The following is an 18,092-nucleotide window of genomic DNA, read 5'->3' on the forward strand; positions in this document are numbered from 1 at the left end:
TTATTTTTCCACAGTGCTCTGTGTGTGGAAAAGATTATTCTACACTTAATTTGTATTAACAACTACAGTAAACTACATTTAAAATAAAGCAATAGGTACCAAAGTTGCAGAAGGCAATCAGCTGTCAGGGAAACCTTATTATACAAATGGAATGATTAATCCATAGGCATTGATCAGAGAGAACCCATGATTAAGATTAAGAAACTGTCTACTAATCCAGGGGTTTGCCTGGCTGGAAAAAAAAGAGCTACCAGGTTATGCAATGTGACTCTCAAACTCCCAAGCAAATTTCGGAGTCTATATTTGTGTAGCAGATGACAAACCCTGGCAAGGATAGGTCTGTGACATGAACCTGGACAATGCATTCTGTGACCTAATGTCTTCTAACAATTACTGCCTTTAATACAGGGAGGAGGCCACTGTAAAGCTCCAAAGAGCAGAATGTCACTGTACATTTCTCTGTACATGCGGTGAGGGTTAATTTAACCCCTGCACGCTGACAGGGACTCTCCATTGAACTGGATTTCCTGGTCTCTGCGAAGCCGAGCGGGTATCTCCCATTCCTCTCCCTGGAGCGACGTGCTCGTACCTGGCTGATATGCACAGCAGACACCTGGGCAGAGCACACGGAAGAGTGGCTCGGGGAGTTGGGCAGTGACTTGCAGGGTCCTATCGACAGCTGCTGCTTCTTGCGGGTCGCCACGATCTTCTGGGCCACTGCGAGAGAGAGAGAGAGAGAGAGAGAGAGAGAGAGAGAGAGAGAGAGAGAGAGAGAGAGACCGCAAGGGCAGGGCATTAGCCAGATGGAGCGCTCCATACCATCTCACCCAGCTCTTACAGAAAACCACCCTGAGGAGTCAGCACACTGACACCGCCATACACCTGTTGTCTCATCCCAGGAACTCCAGAGGGATGTCTGTGCCACTCAAGCAAAAAACTCTGCACAGTTCTACACATATTTTTAAAATTCTGTAACATTCGAGGCTGCATTAACATATCTGGTAAACAATCAGTTAAAAAATTCCTAATCATTTTCCTTCGTTTCACTTTTAATTGGTAATACAGTTAGTATATAGGATTATTATAGCGCAATCTTTGCTTCCTGAAGTCAGTGGCAGAGAATAAGGGCAGAGCATTCTTCCTTGTCCCTGCAGTGAAAACTAGCCTTGGGAAACTGCAATACCCCTGCTTACAGATGTTACAGATCTTATTAGCAGGAACGACACATTACTGGTAATGCTGGAGTTCTAGAGTTCTATGCAAACTCTGACATACAATTTCTTTTACAGGGTCCACATTAAAAATGAAAATAAAACTAAAAGTTCTATATTAATTACTCTGTGTAAAAGAATGAATATCCCTTTGCTTTTCATCCAGACCTAGCTGATAGCTTTGGAAGTTTTTTTTGCTTCAATGCCCTGCAATGGTACTGCCTTATTCATAAACACGATCAAATTCTATTCGTCTCACACCATGGAGTTTTATCTGTGCACATGACTTACAACGTAAAAATAACTAACACATTGGGAATTAGGGAAACTGATATAGGAATTGATTTCACAACAATCACTGTAAAAAAATAAAATTCTGCGGGGAATAATTTAATTCTGAGCAGAAATCCAGCAGGAGGACCCACAGATTCAAAATTTCATCACAGCAAAACAAAAAATTAAACATCAGTAAATGCTGGCCCGTGACAAAATTAAAAATATACCCCCCCCCCAAAAAAAAATGGGTCCAATTTAATAGCGAAGCCACTGTGCCAGTGGTCTGATCAAGATCTACAGGCTGAGTGCACCTGATGTGATTTTTATAAATGCAGGCACATTGTCACAAAACATGTGCACCATAAAGGTTATCCTCCAGACACTGCTTCTGCTTTGCACTGAATGTTTAATGATTGAGCGCTTGCAGATAATGACAGCTTAGTGTGCAATGTTAGGTGTCCAGTTAGGCCAAGCCAGTCCATAATCCCTAATAATGCTGATGCAGGAGATCATATCGACATGTTATTTCTCTCATTCATCTCATCATGAGGAATCTGGAGTTCCAAGACACACTTTGAAGAAACTCCCCAAGCAAGGAAAAATAGATTTGTTACAACTACAGACCAACCAATTATTTAACAATTATTATAGTGCTTGGTCTGAGCGCTTCATTATTCTTCCCCTGATCGGGCTATTATCATATCGAAAGGGTAATGTCAATTAATCCCACACCATACAGCCTATTGATCCCCACTCTGTCTTCCCGTAATCGCTGAAAAATTGCAGAGGAATATCGCAACACTTTGTCATCTCCCATCTATTGACGCGATCGATCGATTTGGGGGGAGGGGAGGAGGGGGTACAGGCAAGTTGCGTGTGGAAAGATTTTAAAATCGCTACACAGAGGCTGGGTGCAAGAGGAAGGTCATGCATTAAAGGCCAATGAAAATTAATCTTTATTTTTTAATTAGAAGACTTGGGAGGGGGTGGGGGCGGCAGTGCCTCTGGACGAGCTGCGAATAACAGTTCTCCACAGCTGGGAGCTGCTTCCTTGCAGCCAGAGCGGGCGTGAGAGAGAACACGGAGCCAGAAGAGGGGCGTGGACCGAGTGAGAGACAGGTCTGGAGCAGCCCCATTTGTCTATGATTGCAAATGCAGGAATGAATCATAAAGCGAATGGGGCTCTTCCTCAGAAATCTGCATCACCTATCACCCCTACACAAGAGCAATGGGACATACAATGCACACACAGTGAAGCTAGAGGGCTCATAACTAGATGCAAGCAATTCCACGTCGTTCACACAGAGAGCAGCTTCAGGTGAGGTCCTTCTATTACGCCCTCTTTGCTCGAGTTTGAGAGTGACAGGGTTAATGCTGGCCCATTCCCAGCATATCCATCTCTCCCCGTCACTCAGCACCCCAATAAACCCTGCCCAATTTCAATTTGTTGGAAATGAATCTATTGTGTTAATTGGACCTATTAAACTCCTGAAGTTTAATGACAAGTCCGTAATAAACATTTACCTTCAGGTTAAAGCGAGAGTCCAAGGGCACTAGTTCTGTGGCTCGATCCGCACTGGCAGAGGTTACTAGCACTCTCTGCAGGACTGTAAAAGTTTGCAAAGTTTTCTCTGCAAGGCTAAACTCACGTGGCTTAAACTATCCCCTGTGTCACCACCATATCTGCAGGCCAGACTTTGCCATTGTTATTTGGATTTCTCATTAAGGCCCCATTACTGGCATACAGCACAAAGACGTGCCTAACAAAATATCTGAAAAAGTGCGGCAGACATTTAAATAATGATGATCAGTGGTGAACGGCTGAGTTCCCAGAGAGCGCAGGTCCTGCAGGATTCACAGGGATCACTAAATCATTTGCTGCAAAATACCTGGAGAAATGGAAATGCTAACCACTTAAGCACAAGAACTGATTCAATTAATTTATCAAGAGCTTGGATAGAACAAGTCTCAGAAGGCCCTGTTTTATAACAGGACAAGGGCAGCCTACACAAGCCGACGACGATCTGAATAACCTGAAGCCCTTTTTAAATTAGAAAAACACTTCTTTTCAAAACAAATAATTATCCAGCCGGTAAGAGACGACATTGTTTTCATTTCGGCCAGCTTGAACTTTTTTCCTCCTCGACTTTATTTTACTACTGGAATCGTGCTGGACAGCCCTGGCTGGCAGGTATGACATGATCACTGTGGGGTTCAACTGTGTCTCGTGTCCAACCTGCCGCATCAGGATTACGCAAGCCCATCCGGTGCTGGGGTGGGGTGGGGGGAGAAGGTAAGTCAGCCCCCACGACCCTCATCAATCCGTGTGCATTACCCCCCAAAAGCCTACTGGAAAAACACTTTGGCTGTCCGTAAGTCCGGAACAAGACTCGAACCCTTCCAGTCACAAGGAATAGACTAACAAAGGCAAAAGTTTCAATGAGTTCCAACTGGTAGCTAGCATTCTTATTCATGTTCTACACATATATTTTATACCTCAATGGGATCAAAGAATTTCCTTCCTTTTTACAGCAAATCCCAAACCATCTAATGCTGGTAACTTAATGCAATTAAGCAGTCTGACAACCTCTTTGTCTACCAGTCTGTTTGATTTGTTCCGAACCCCAAAAACTCCTCAACCACAAAGGCGATAGGCATGATTCTTTTGCTGTCTGAAGGAGACCACCAAGGAGAAGAGCTTTCAGAGGCAGTGCAGTGCTCCAGGCACATCATACATTAACCCACCCAGCTTCTCCAGTCATGAACAAATTCCTGTGTCACAGCCACAGGGCTAAATGAAAGGACCTGGAGATATATGTCCACATATACATATAAAGACATCCCGAGCTGTATTTTACTTTAAGTGTTAAGAACAGTTATGATAAGACTGTGTTAAATATTTAAACTGTACGGCTAATACAATTTAACTTTAACCATCAATCTCTGTTCTCTCTGAGAGTCAGCCATTTATTCTAATGGAAACGTCTCACATTTTATCAGATTTATGACAGTTCTATTACAAAAGTGGGGGGGGGAATGGAGCAATTGCAGAAAAGGATGCTAGTTTCCTTTGACATGCATACTCACACCTCACATACCACAAACATGCAAGAAGTGATTTTAGCAATTAAATTAATTTCTGCAGGTATTACAGATATCACACTTACTGCTGTACTGTATAATAAAGGGCTATGCTTTTCTCAGTCCTCCGTAACTGCGAAGAGACTGGAATGCAATGACAAGCCCACTCATTGATGTGCTATAAAAATGGGAAATTACTAACTTGATTCCTGGTACCTGAATAGTGATTTCATCCCAGATGACTCCACATACACGAGCAACTCCACCTGGGTGACACACAGCAGGTCTTTCTGCATCAGCAGAGCAGTATGCAGCAGTTGCTCACTACTAGGAAGAGAAGTGAGAAACTGCTCCACTTCTACTCTTACAAAACTGTTTTGACCATGGAGTCCACAACCTCAGTTTCGCCTCATTCAAACGATGCCACCTCCTATACCAGTGTTCCTAGTCACAGTACCGAGGTATTAGATTAGAAATACTGGCCACTTTTGAGGTCTCTCATCCCAGGAACGACCAAGCCCAACCTTGCTCAGCTTCTGACAATGAGAACAGGCTACAAGTTAGTAATGCTGCTGTCCTTACTTGCTAATTAACCTTGTCATTGATAACAACCCTACAAACTGTTTGAATTTCTAAAAAGTACATGCAAATTATTAGACATCTTCAACAAAGATTAAGGTTAATTATCCAACACATTATAACATGCATTACCAAATACTAAATTCCCAGTTGTGTTATCTTACGCACGACTGCTCACTGTTACAAAAGGAACAAAACAAGTTGTGATTTCTGCATTAGGGTGCTACTGGGACTATCCTGCCATGATACAAGCTTTATATACAGTTAGATGTCACAGAACTTCTGTAGTAACTAATGTCTAGAGCAGGACACTGCATGGTGAGAATGCAGGTAAACAGCAGATGCTTTTGGCCTCCTCTCCACACATCCCTGCACATCATATGGAAAGAGAAGACCACAGGAAAAGAAAGGGAGAGGGGGGGGGACACAGACAAGGCAGGAGATCAATAAGGTGCCGCCATACACCTTCACCAAGTTTGCGCAAGATTTAGTGGGAAATGAAATAAATTTTAAGAGGTGATGTTTAAAGGCTTCTGGGAAAAACATCACCCACTCACCCTCAGAAAGAGCTGCTGAGCTCTGACTAACACCCTTAGAAGAACAAAAAAAAAAAGCGGAACGCTCCACTCTAAACCGGAGATCTGGATGTCTTTTTAAAGCCTCACTTCCCTGAGTGGTCTTCTGAATGCCAGGAAGCAGCACCAAACTGCTCCCTCTCATGCTGCACTAAAGGCACATTTAAATATAAAGCTTTGGTCATAAAGTACAGCATCCCTATTAATAACTTATACTTCACTTCATTTAAAAAAGAAATCATTAGCGCTGTCTGTCTTCGTTAGCAACCCAGCTCTCACTGTCATGACAATAATTATTTTCCAAGGCGATGCAGCCTCCAACGCTGGTGCCACCTAGGGGTCACAGAGAGGTACTGCACAACAGTTAAAGATCCGAGAGCCAGGCGTGTTCTATGGTGGGGAGAAGCACACAAATCTTTGCTGAGTCAAGATACAGTTTATATATTCTAAATATTTATTTTGCTGCTTAGCCTGGGCTTTACTGAATGCTCTGTCTATCTGAATGAAAGTGCATGCAGAGAAAGGGGTGAGGTGAACTGCAGATTTTTCATAGACAGAGCACTCCACACAATCTCAGACATTACTCACATTCCACTTTTTACAGTGCAACTGGGTCATGACAGTAAGCAGTAACAGGAATTTAGACAGAGAGTGAGGAACTGGTTTTGAGCCAGGAGCTGCAGAGAGGTGCTTCTATCAGTGCAGTTTTTCAATTAGATCACATAGGCTTTTCTGACATTTTGCTTGATAGTGACCTGCATGTTGTAAAAGACATCGATTTGATCTTCTTTTGCTCTTTCACAACCTGCAGCACTCATCAGCCTGAAACAAGACGAGTACCAGAGGTTACGCCAGAAAAGCAGTTTGAAAACTTAATTATTAAACATCAACGGTGTTGACGGTAGAGACGAACTGTAGAAAAAAATGACCGGAGGAGAAATAAAACGGCAAAAAACGACCAAGATTGAAAGGAGGGACGAGCGCCGTAGAGGAAAGGAGAAAGAAGAACCGCTTCTCATAAGACAGCTAACCTTTCCGCTGGACAGTCACCAGAGCAGACAGGCAGGCCATGGCACAAGGGAGCGCGCTCTGGCGAGTTTATTACACTCCTGTCAAGTTTGTTAGCTGCGAAACGCTATAAATATTAGCTAATGAGTCATAAAGAGAGTGTGTCAGATCAGCCGCTGTGCCGAGCGCCCGCGAGGGATTAGGAAAAAAGGTCAGAGTTGTACCTCACTTACGTCCCAGTAATTAAACAATTCCTGAGACCTGGTCCCCTCTCTGAGCGCCTCCCCCTCCCCCCTCCAGCTCATTTGGGGCAACATCTGAGGACAGAGATTGTGGGGGGGGGGGGCTGGGGAGCGGAGGGGGATGAGGGGGCGAGGATGCTGGCTGAGCTGCCCTGACAGGGGGATCTGTTCGCTCGGCGGCCATTAGACCAATTTCTGTGTCCTAACGAGGAGGCGTCAGACAAGCAGAGGGGAAAAGTAACATTTATTCCGAAAGACAAGTCGTTCAATTTGTTATGAAAACACTCCAGAACTAATTTATTTTAATAACCGCCCGAGACTACAACCGCGATTGCACTTTGTTGAGATATTGGGCAAAGAGAAGGAAGAGGCGGAGGAAGTATGAACAAAGGTTATGACTCCTTGTTCTCCAAGTTCATTAAATAAGGCGGCCTGGCTGCTCTGCGCTCGATCTTAAGTCCCCTGTGGTCGAGGAGAGCAAGAGGAGACCAATGGCTTCCACATGCCTGATTGCTGGTTACATTTTCCACAAGTAAGGTACATGCTGCTCAGCTTCGGTGCAAATTTTGGGTTCATAATCTTGTGTTGATTGGTCGAGCTGTTTCCCAAGGTCTTGCACACACAAATATCGGAGGCAAACTGTGAGCGAGGGCTGTGCCATGCTCAGTGTCTGTACCACAGATCCCTGCTTTTATGCTGAGGATGAGGAAGACAGATGGGTGGGTTGAAAACAGAAACATTGGAAAATTGTTTTAATATGTCTTCCCCCACATTTAAGTGCTAAAAGTTTTATGAGATTCCACCTGCATGGTGCAATATTATAAACAGTTGCTATAAAGGCTATTGGTTAAAGTCAGATTGACCTCACAAGACTATTATTTTTGTTAATGTTACACAGGCCTCTTTTTTCCTTACCATTTTGCTACTTTCCAGTGTTAATCTTCAAGGGGGTAATAAATAGGACTGTTCTATATGACCAATGCACCTGAATCACTATTATTCAATATTTCTGATGTACAGACACATCAACAGTACAGCTGCTTGCCTCATTTCAGGTTTAAACAGTGCAGCATCTTGTATAAATATCTCAGAGGAAGACGAAACAGAAACCTATCATGTCATTTTAGATCTGCATGTTTGACTAAGCAAGTTTATTCAAACAGTAGAAAGGCTTAAACACTCACACAGCTGCTGTGCAATGATTTTCACACCTAATCACTGCTGAGGATCTGACAGTTTGTAGGCCCTTCAAATGCACTTTCTGATTTGAGATTCTCTTAAAAGGGTAAGAGATTATGTTGGTGTAATACTGAGGTGTTTATCCTGATATAGATAAAACTTTGCTTTAAATGTTATAAGCTGCATTGCGTTCTGTGAATCACACGTTTCTGATGGCGGAGACATTTTAATGATGACATAATAACAATAACAAAAATAATGATCATGATGATGATAACGTTGACCTTTAAGAACTGCTGGCATGTCATCAACAGAACCCTTGCACCTCTCTCAATTATACATGGAAGTCTGCATTACCGAGCATTAAGGAATGGCTGCTCTGACATTGCTGTTGCTGTTAGTGCAATGATAATTGGGATAATTAAATTAACCAGTGAATGGACTGGAGTTTTTGGGAGCAAATCAGTAATGTGCGGTTTGCTTGCCTCTCTTCTCCAGTTTGACAGTCAGCAGCCCAGCTCTGCCATCGGACAACAAGACAGTCTCCGACTCAATAAATCCACATGGTTAATGGATTTGCATTTTATGACTTATAATGCACATTACAGGCTGTTTACATCAAGACTTATCCAGTAATTTAATCCAGACTGCAAAATCTGCTCCTTGCAGTTGACCCTATTTAAATAAATTGCTTCTCGTTTTTTTCTCTCTTTTGTCTTCGGAGAATGAATTATACAGATTTACTTAGATAACTACATCAATTATTTTTAATGGCAAATGCCCTGTTTATTAAATGATACCAATAGTATCTGTTTTGTTCCAAACTTCAATGGCCATTCACTCACTTATATTATGCGAATGAATTATGGCGAACTGAGTGATGACAGCTCTGTAGCACAGCCACAATGATGTGGTTCTTGCAGTATGCAATAAAACTTTACTTTTCATACAAATAAGCTCAAGCTCATACACAAGCATGGGATATGTATGTATTTAAATACCTACAAGGTGTATACATAACAAAGACTCATACACAATTATGACTATGCATAAACTTACATCTATATACTTACAGCTTTTAGTAACACACACCTCATGCTCACATCACTTTAGCCTATGTTACAAATAGGAACACTGAAATAGCAAAACCTCTTAGATGGTATTCTTCCATAATTAAAGTAATTAACTGCTGGCGTTTGCCATCAAAATGCATCATTGCATCTTCAGACCAGGTCGCTGAATCACACAGCTCTTTCAGTACGGGTTTAAGTAAACCAGTGCTCCGAGATAAAGCAAAATGTCACAGGAAAGACGGAGAGGCCAGCGGGGGAAAACACAGCAACAGACTGCTGTCCTCAAACATGCTAACTAATCCCCCTTTCCTAGACGGACACAAGAGGCAAGATCTGAGCACATCCATGTCTTGGATGGAAAAGTATCTTAAGAAAAACAGTACCATCAGGAGACATCTAAGCAATAGTTCTTAGTAATGTGCTACCTGCTCTCCTGACAGTCAAAATAAATACTTGCATATGTACATAGGCAAGGTTAAAAAACTCTTGTAGCTGCCATTTTAGACATGAGTGGCTTCCCACCCTGTTTCTTCTATTGGAAGCTGTAGCAAATCTATGAAGCACATGGTAGGAAGACAATCCCAGGGCTTTTGTACTGTTACTGTATTTCGCTATGAATCTGAACTCCTCCCTTGACTGAGAAACAGTAATTCATATTTCTGCAAAGGAAAACAATAATAACAGCTACAGAAAGAAGCTCTTCGCTATTGCTGTTATTTTTAATACATCAGATCTTAATCTTAAAATTAAGGTCATGTGAAAAACAACAACAGCACATTTAATGCTTTGATGGGAGCATCAGGCTAATTCAGGCAAGCTAAACACACAGTGCAAACACACACACACACACACACACACACACACACTGCTTCGGGCAGAGCACCGCTGTCAAGACACTGCAGCGACACGAAACATTAAAATAATCATTTTCAACCTCATCAGTGAATTCCACTTTGCTGGATAATTAAAACACGTGATTAATTGTGGATAATGAAATGAAAAATGCAAGGAGACAGCGTCAGTAATAATAAGGAGCTTAGCCTTTTCTTGCTCCCGTTTGCTGCAGCTGATGGTCTTGCCAGAGAGAGACACACACGGGCCACGCTAAATTACAGTAGACCTGACTTCAACCAAACAGTGTCATAATTAATTGGATAATAACCAGGCATTTAGTGTGGAAATATTCCTTCTCAACCACAAGCCTCAAAAAACACTCCAGCATTCCCTCCAACACTACTGGCGCAGTCAGACAGTTCTGGATCACAGAAAACCACAGAGTCCCGCAAACCACAAAAATACACCGGAATGACACAGGGACGAATCCGGGCCATCAAGCACTGCAGGATGCTTTTCTGAAGACATAAAAAAACAACAAGCACAGTATTGTTTGCGGTGTCCGATGTATTGAGAGCTGCTTACTGGGCACTGTGCCTTGAAATACCTGCCAGTCCTATCTGTACCCCTTCCTTATTTCAGTTTAACTCAAAACACATTATTCATCCTCAGCAGGGCAATTTCAGATGCATTCAGTGCAACACACACCACATAACAAACAAAACAACATTACTAAAAAATCTACATAGAAAACGGCAAACACACCATAAAAATGATTGAAAGTAACCGTACTATTTAGGAAGGTATTGATGCACATTTGTAGAGGGAGCTGTATCCAATAGACATCGTATTGATAAAACTTCCTTACATTCATTGTTTTCAAGCCTGATTGCTCCTGGAGCAAAGCTAAATTTCCTTTTGCTTGTCTTGCGCTGTGGATGGCGAAAACGTTTTTTTGTAGGCAAAAGTTCAAAAGATTTTGCCTGGTGCAGTCCCTTCACAGTTCTCCACCTGGTCACCAGTGGAAGCAGATTCCACTAGTGGTGAAAGTGGGTCTGTGATTGGGATCATCACAGAAATCTGACTATTAATCCTAGTCCTACTATTTATGAGCACTTTTCAAGAAATTGTGCTGAATAACCTACTTTTTATTCCAATGTAGTGCATTTGATAAAAGTGGGTATTTTAAAAGAATAAAAAATGGTGCCCGTCTCTAATAACTGAACACAAAATCAGCTGCCCTTTGCTAAACGAGATTTCAAAATCCTATAATTATTTTTAAAGCCCACAAATACTTTTAAAACTAATAATGATTATAAAAAACTTCACAATAAACACAGATCCGCAAATAGACAAAAGTTTGAAATGTTATAGTTCTTTTATTTTGCATTTAATCACCATTGATTATGATTAAGCTTTTTTTGCTCACATACTAATTTAAACCTTGAACAATTCAAATTATGAACCATGAATTCAGAGTTGCCTAAATTAAGACAATCCTCATGTCAGATGTTAAGTGCAAAAAAGAAATAATCTAAGCAGTGACGCACAGATTCATTATCAGACTTCATTATCAGTTAAGCAGAAAGAACATGCATGCAAAAGCAAACCTAAATATGACCCTGAGAATGGAAACAATGACTTTTGATCTTAAGCTAACCCTTAAAAGGTGGCCTTGGGCTTCCTCAAATGACACTCAGACTTGACTCAACATGAAGTCACGTTGGCTTTCAAGCCACTCAGCAAGAGAGCAAGAGCTCCCCCTAGTGGACAGCTAAGTGAAAATGCTGTGGTACTGCATTGTCATTTAGCACTTTTATACATTCTTGGTCTAGATGATTAAGAAAAATGCATCTCTCTCAACACAAGTTCATTCAGATATTAGATGTGCTGTTTGTTTCTGGTTTGGGCAGAGGATGGCAGTGGGGAAACAGCCTTCATGTGACGAAAAACGCAGTCCTAGAGCAAACTGGTGTGGACTATAGAGTGTTAATGAACAGCCTGCGACGACAAATCCACACAGGCAGGACTAAGGAGACGTGAGCCTTCTCGGAGCAGGAAACAAAGACAAACAGCCTCCACATGTGAGAAATGGAAGTCCCTGTGTCAGGAGTCGCGGCCCTCTGCCTTACCGTCTTGGAACACGCGCTCGATGTTGAGGCCGTAGGTGGCGCAGGTCTCGTAGTACGTGCAGCGCTTCAGGTCCGTGGACAGCTTGCGTGCCCGCGCGTCGTCGATCACTCGGGGGTTGGCAGAGCTGATGGCATCTGAGCACAGAGGAGGACAACCGTTATTGCTCAGAGTCTCGCTTCTGCAGCACAGACGCACCGAGGACACAACAGTGCAGCGAGAAACGGCAATCTCTTAAAAACCTCACTGGTTTTCCTAGCCCTGCATATTCAGAAATACGTCTCCCCATGAGCTGTGTGACTGCCACTCTGCACTATAATGTTTATCAGATTGAACAGTGAAACACAAAGTAAAGGACGTGAATGCAAACCAAGGAGATATGCCTGAGAGCAAGAGGCACTTCTTTACACAAAGTGTTGTGGGAGTTGGGAACAAGCTACCCAGCAGTTTTGTCAAAGCTGGTGCCCCAGGTTCTTTCATAAAACTGAAGGATGAGATGCTCAGATCGGTTAAGCTACTGGTTACCAAACAAGGTTACGGGGGGGGACTGGCTCCTGTCATTCGTAATCTTTCGTATGCTCTAGAATCCAACATTATATTATGAGCTGACTGGTATCTCAATCAGTAATGATGAAAGAATCAGGCTGCTTGTTACTTAATAATTCAGTAACAATACTGCAATACTAATAAATAAGAAATAAAGTTATTCATGAACAAAAAATCCATAAGTAAAATCTTATCTACAAGTTAATTACTTCTCTACATAATGTTTAAAGTGTCTCACTTCTACAATTTATTCCAGCACCCCCATGTACATGCAATATTACACATCCGTATGGAGACACTTGGTGGGAAATACAGAAAATACAGGCCCCGTATAGCTTAATACGAGAACCAAAACAAAGAGGTTTCATCACCTCTTGGAACTGGCAGAAAATTAGACTCTAGGATGAAAGACTACATTTTTTCCAAAAAACCCCAGGAAAACTATTTCTATTTTTAAAAAAACATCTTCAAACATACGTGGGTCTGTGAAGGATTTATTTTTCCCCAAGAGTAACTACACATGAGCGCAGCTACTCATCTACAATGCTGAAAAGATTGTGATCAAGGGTCAGAGAATAGCTGAGGTCTCAAGAGAAGCCTTGGTGCAAAACTCTTGTAAAATATCAGAACACATTTAGAATAAGGTGCTACATAGTTGTCTGCCGGTGAAGAAGAAAATCTTTACGTTTATATGAAGAAAGAGAAGCACAAGTTGTTTCAGAGCCTCTGGAAACACTGACAGTATCGCAGAAAGTGCTAGTTGTGCTTCAGCCTTTATGAAAGGTGACAGGGCTCCATCTGCTGACAATCAGGGAGATCCCAAAACACGGAAAACACGGACTGTCTCCCTACTCTGATGGAGTCACACCAGTATTTTAAAAAAAACAGAAACACACCCCGAGGTTATTCAGGTGTTGTCTATTCAAAATCGGTTACAGTGGTAAAAAGCAATTCTCTCAAGAGCGTGAGAGCAGTAATTTTGCTTCTTTAACCACACTGGTATTTTAATGGTAGTTAAAGGGCTCCTCATTTTTGTGTTTAGCTGTGCCTCTTACCCAGGGGCTGTCTGAGTGCCTGCAGACCTTCTTGTGCTGTTTTTTGGTGGTCTGAGTCAGAGGGAAGTGAATTACTAAGGACACATAATGGGACTGTTTTGAGTCCAGTCAGAGGGATACTCCCATTTTCATGTACGTCATCATAATACATCAGAAACCACCTGATCCGTCTGGGATGTGTGGTGGTAAAAAAGGCCAGGCAACAGGCAGATGAGTCTTTCTGCCTGTTCCTCTACTCCTTTCTCAAGCACGCCACAGAAGCAGAAGCTGGAATTTCAGTTTTCAACTAGATAAAAAGATCTCTCTCAGGAGAGAACTGCAGTTGTAATTATGTAATCAATAATAAATCACACCAAACCTACGCACTAAGTGAAAGAGAACAGGGTCTCACTATGAACGGCCTGGAAATCACAAGGGAACAGATACTTTTCTCACCACAAGAGGGCGCTAAAAGATCACAATACCTCCACACATCCAGGCAGGATACTAGTCTGGCTGGGCAGCCAGCACTGAATCTATGCTGTTACAATCAAGTTTGTAAAAGTAATCTTTTTAAAAAATTAAAATTACCACTAAAGCAGTGAGATTTTCTCCCCATTTAAACTTCAAAGACACACAATTTTCATTAATTTAATCAATATTCTAAAAACTTACCAATTAATGGGCTATAACAAAGGAATCTACAGCAGAATAAACATTTCTGAATTTCATCCGTTTTAATGTGCATCAAAGAATAATTAAAAAAAAACGTTTTTCGCTGAACTATGCAATTACTACAGTTATGAGGACCACAGAATGTCTGAGTTCCTACAGAATGAGACCACTAGGTGGCGATATTGGTTTTACTGAGAATATTCGTAATAAGGTAACACTTTTCATATCACAGCATCCCAGAGAACTTCAGATACAGGAGGGGACCGACTTCATCCATCAGTGAAGCGCAGTCCCCACCGGCTGAAGCACCAGCAGCCTCATACAGCAGATCAGGTGGATACGTGTGAAACCGCCCCACCACCCGAACTGAGGGAGATCTTAGGCAGGCCAGATAGAGTGAAATCATAATAATAATATTAATAAAAATAATTGCTTACACTTATATCACTTATATAGTGCTTTTTCTGACACTCCACTCAAATGCTTTACAGGTAATGGGGACTCCCCTCCTCCACCACCAACGTGCAACAACTACATGGATGATGTAATGGCAGCCACAGTGCGCCAGTACACTCACCACACATCAGCTATCAGTGGGGAGGAGAGCAGAGTAATGAGCCAATTCATAGATGGGGATTATTAGGAGGCCATGATTGGTAAGGGCCAATAGAATATTTAGCCAGGACGCCTTACTCTTTTCGAGAAACACCCTGGGATTTTCAATGACCACAGAGGGTCAGGACCTCGGTTTTACATCTCATCCGAAGGACAGCGCCTGTTTTACAGTACAGTGTCCCTGTCACTATACTGGGGCATTAGGACCCACACAGACCACAGGGTGAGCACCCTCTGCTGGCCCCATTAACACCTCTTCCAGCAGCAACCTTAGTTTTTCCCAGGAGGTCTCCCATCTAGGTACTGACCAGGCTCACACTTGCTGAGCTTCAGTGGGTTGCCAGTTGTGAGCTGCAGAGTGATATGGCTGCTGGTTATTAAGACAAAACATTGGGATTAAGTCCCTCTCCCTTATGGACAGTGACCTGGGAGCTTAACATCACTTGAAAAAGAACAGCGATATCTAGCACTTGGTCCTTGATTACATGGCAAAGCTTTTGAAATTTACTAGATCTCCCATCTAATTGCCTACTAACGTCACTTATAGCTGCAACCTGGTTTTTCTTTATCTTCTCACATCTGACTCACCACCTCCAGCCTTGCTTAGCTCATAAGATCTGACAGGACCAGGCTACGTGGTAACTCCACAGCTGATAACCAAAAGCCCAAATAAACAGATCCAATCCATTCACAAACGCGGAAGTGGAAAGCACAGAAAAGGATGGGATGTTATTTCAGTAATAAACCGAATATACTTTAAGTACAATCACCAGGTTGATCCACCTCATGCAGGAGTCAAGAGGAGGCCATCAGTTGCGATTGACTAATGGGAGTCTTACCCTGTGTTCCCACCAGCACTAGCGGGATTTCAGCGGTATTGCGGTAGTTGGCCATGCGGCTGTAGTAGTGGTACACCGTCTGGAAGCTGATCTCGTCCTCCAGACTGAAGACGAAGATGACGGCATCAACCCACAATGCAAACTGAAAGACAGGGGAGAGGGACACTGTCACTGACCGACCCAGGGTCTCAGCCCAGACACCCTGTACTACATACTGAGAGGGCGTGCCAAGCAGGGAGACAACTGGCACTTCAACACCACACTGACAAGACAGGTAACAGATATCAAAACACAGAGAGACGATCTACCAGGAACAACCACAGAAATGTGAGTTTAGGTCAAATACTCCTAGCAAGATTTCAAACATTTCTAAACCCCTTAAAATGAAGTGGTGCACGTTAGAAGCTAGGTTAAACAATTTAACAAGAGCAGCATCAGAGCTCCTGCAGCTCTGAGAGCAATGAGGAGGGTGTTTTAATCATTCTGTCTCTGCAACAGCCCGGTAAGCAAGACCTTCAGCAGATTTTGTGACTGAATTTGCCTGCTACACCTGTACACTTATTGTAACATGGTTCCATGTTTGATATCAACCGTCTCAGATTGCTGAACTTGGAGTTGTGAATGCTGCCAAGAGTGCCCGTCTTCATCCTGAAGGGCCCATGTATTGGGATCTAAACCAGAACTGGTCACATATTCTCCTCCATCCTTCCCTAAAAAGGTCAATTTTAAAAGATGCTACATTTGAATGCTTCCATTCAATCATCATTTTTGCCTCCAATTTCCACTACCTAAAATCCATAAAACGAATCCCCAGCAAATTAAAACCATGACCTCTGTGCGCTATGGGACTCTGGCAAGACGCAGTTCAAAAACACAGCCATCTTGTGTAAGTGTGTACAGTATTAAAATTTCCAGACACGCCCTTCTGTGCCAAAACATTCCGCATGAATATGCAAGATGCTGTCATCGAGAATTCAGAGATGTGATCAGAGATTAGCCATTGCTCACCAAACTGGTAGTGTTACAGGGAGATTCTACTTGGGTGCTACAATTTAAACTTTACTGCCTTTTCTGTTGAACGTTTCTACACTTTCTGGATATATTTTCCCCAAGAGCAAACAATTTTTATCCGAGTTCTCCATAGGTTTTGTTTTCACTGGCTGAAATAGAAACACCTGATGTCTCAAAATCTGTACTAATTTTTCTTAACGAAACATTTTAATGATGTGCAATTACATTGCTGACACTTCATTCTAATCAATTCAATAGGCTAATCATATTATGCTTGTTCTCCATCAATGCCACACTTACAACTGAAACAGAGTCCTGGTAAAGTACTTTCAGTAGCTTTTCTCTACATTGTCTTACTGTTATGGGAGTGAGTGTGTAGTTATTCTGCAACTGTCATTTATTTTACATCCTGGCAGAATCTGCAGGCAGGCTAAGTCAGAGCATTAAACTCAAGTCTCATGTGGGAAATGCCGAGTACAGCAGGTATGGAAAACAACTTCTCAGTGGAGGACAGAGACGTAATTCTGTTTACAGCTGGTCTGACAACCTTTAAATGTGAAAAGGAAGACAGTTAACAGGCTGAAACAAATAACTGACCCCAATCAATATCATGATCATGTTAAGAACATAAAATACACAGAATCCACCAATACCAACCTGTGCCTCTGGGGGGCCCCCTTCATCTCTGATGAGCAGTAAGTAGCTCTGTCCATCCACTACGATCTCCTTCTTGAAGCGCCCGCCTGTCGGAGACAGCAGAGCAGTGAGAGGGGGTGAGACTGGGGTGGGGACGGGGCTCTTGTGAAAGATGCAGCATTTGCTACCTCAGGGGGCATTTGTGCATGTGGCAGCTGTCTTCTTCGATGTCAACATGGAAGAAGACAGATTCCTGAGGTTTTTGGCACTCTGATAAATTTCATTTTCTATACCCATATTGGAGTGCTTATGTCCTGTCCTTGCAGCAGGTAAGCTGCTCTTCATACTAGAAGGCAAGATTCTCTACTCCTACTCCTGGAGAGCCCCATTCCAGAAAGGCTTAAAGGTGACCCAATATCACTAACTTATCATGACTGGGAACACTTGTAAGTTATTGATCAACTAAGCCAGTAATTAGCTCAACTGGGAAAACTCATCCCTGGGGGCTCCAGAGCTTTGTTCCAAATGATTTATGAGTTGCTTCATTT

At 42.4% G+C, this 18,092-nt stretch overlaps 1 protein-coding gene across 2 annotated transcripts in view; it reads right to left on the reverse strand.

Moving 5' to 3' along the window:
* agap1 (ArfGAP with GTPase domain, ankyrin repeat and PH domain 1) overlaps positions 1 to 18,092 on the reverse strand; it is a 242,445-nt gene that overhangs the window by 80,843 nt on the left and 143,510 nt on the right. For both annotated transcript variants that reach the window (XM_088930493.1, XM_088930492.1), the window contains 4 exons: positions 17,566 to 17,651; positions 15,898 to 16,039; positions 12,191 to 12,325; positions 590 to 717 (listed from right to left, as the gene is read on the reverse strand). In XM_088930493.1, the coding sequence (XP_088786619.1) occupies positions 590 to 717; positions 12,191 to 12,325; positions 15,898 to 16,039; positions 17,566 to 17,651 (491 nt within the window). The remainder of the gene's footprint in view (positions 1 to 589; positions 718 to 12,190; positions 12,326 to 15,897; positions 16,040 to 17,565; positions 17,652 to 18,092) is intronic.

Source organism: Atractosteus spatula, chromosome 13 (genome assembly GCF_055471065.1).
Source record: "Atractosteus spatula isolate fAtrSpa1 chromosome 13, fAtrSpa1.hap1, whole genome shotgun sequence".
NCBI classification, from domain to species: domain Eukaryota; kingdom Metazoa; phylum Chordata; class Actinopteri; order Semionotiformes; family Lepisosteidae; genus Atractosteus; species Atractosteus spatula.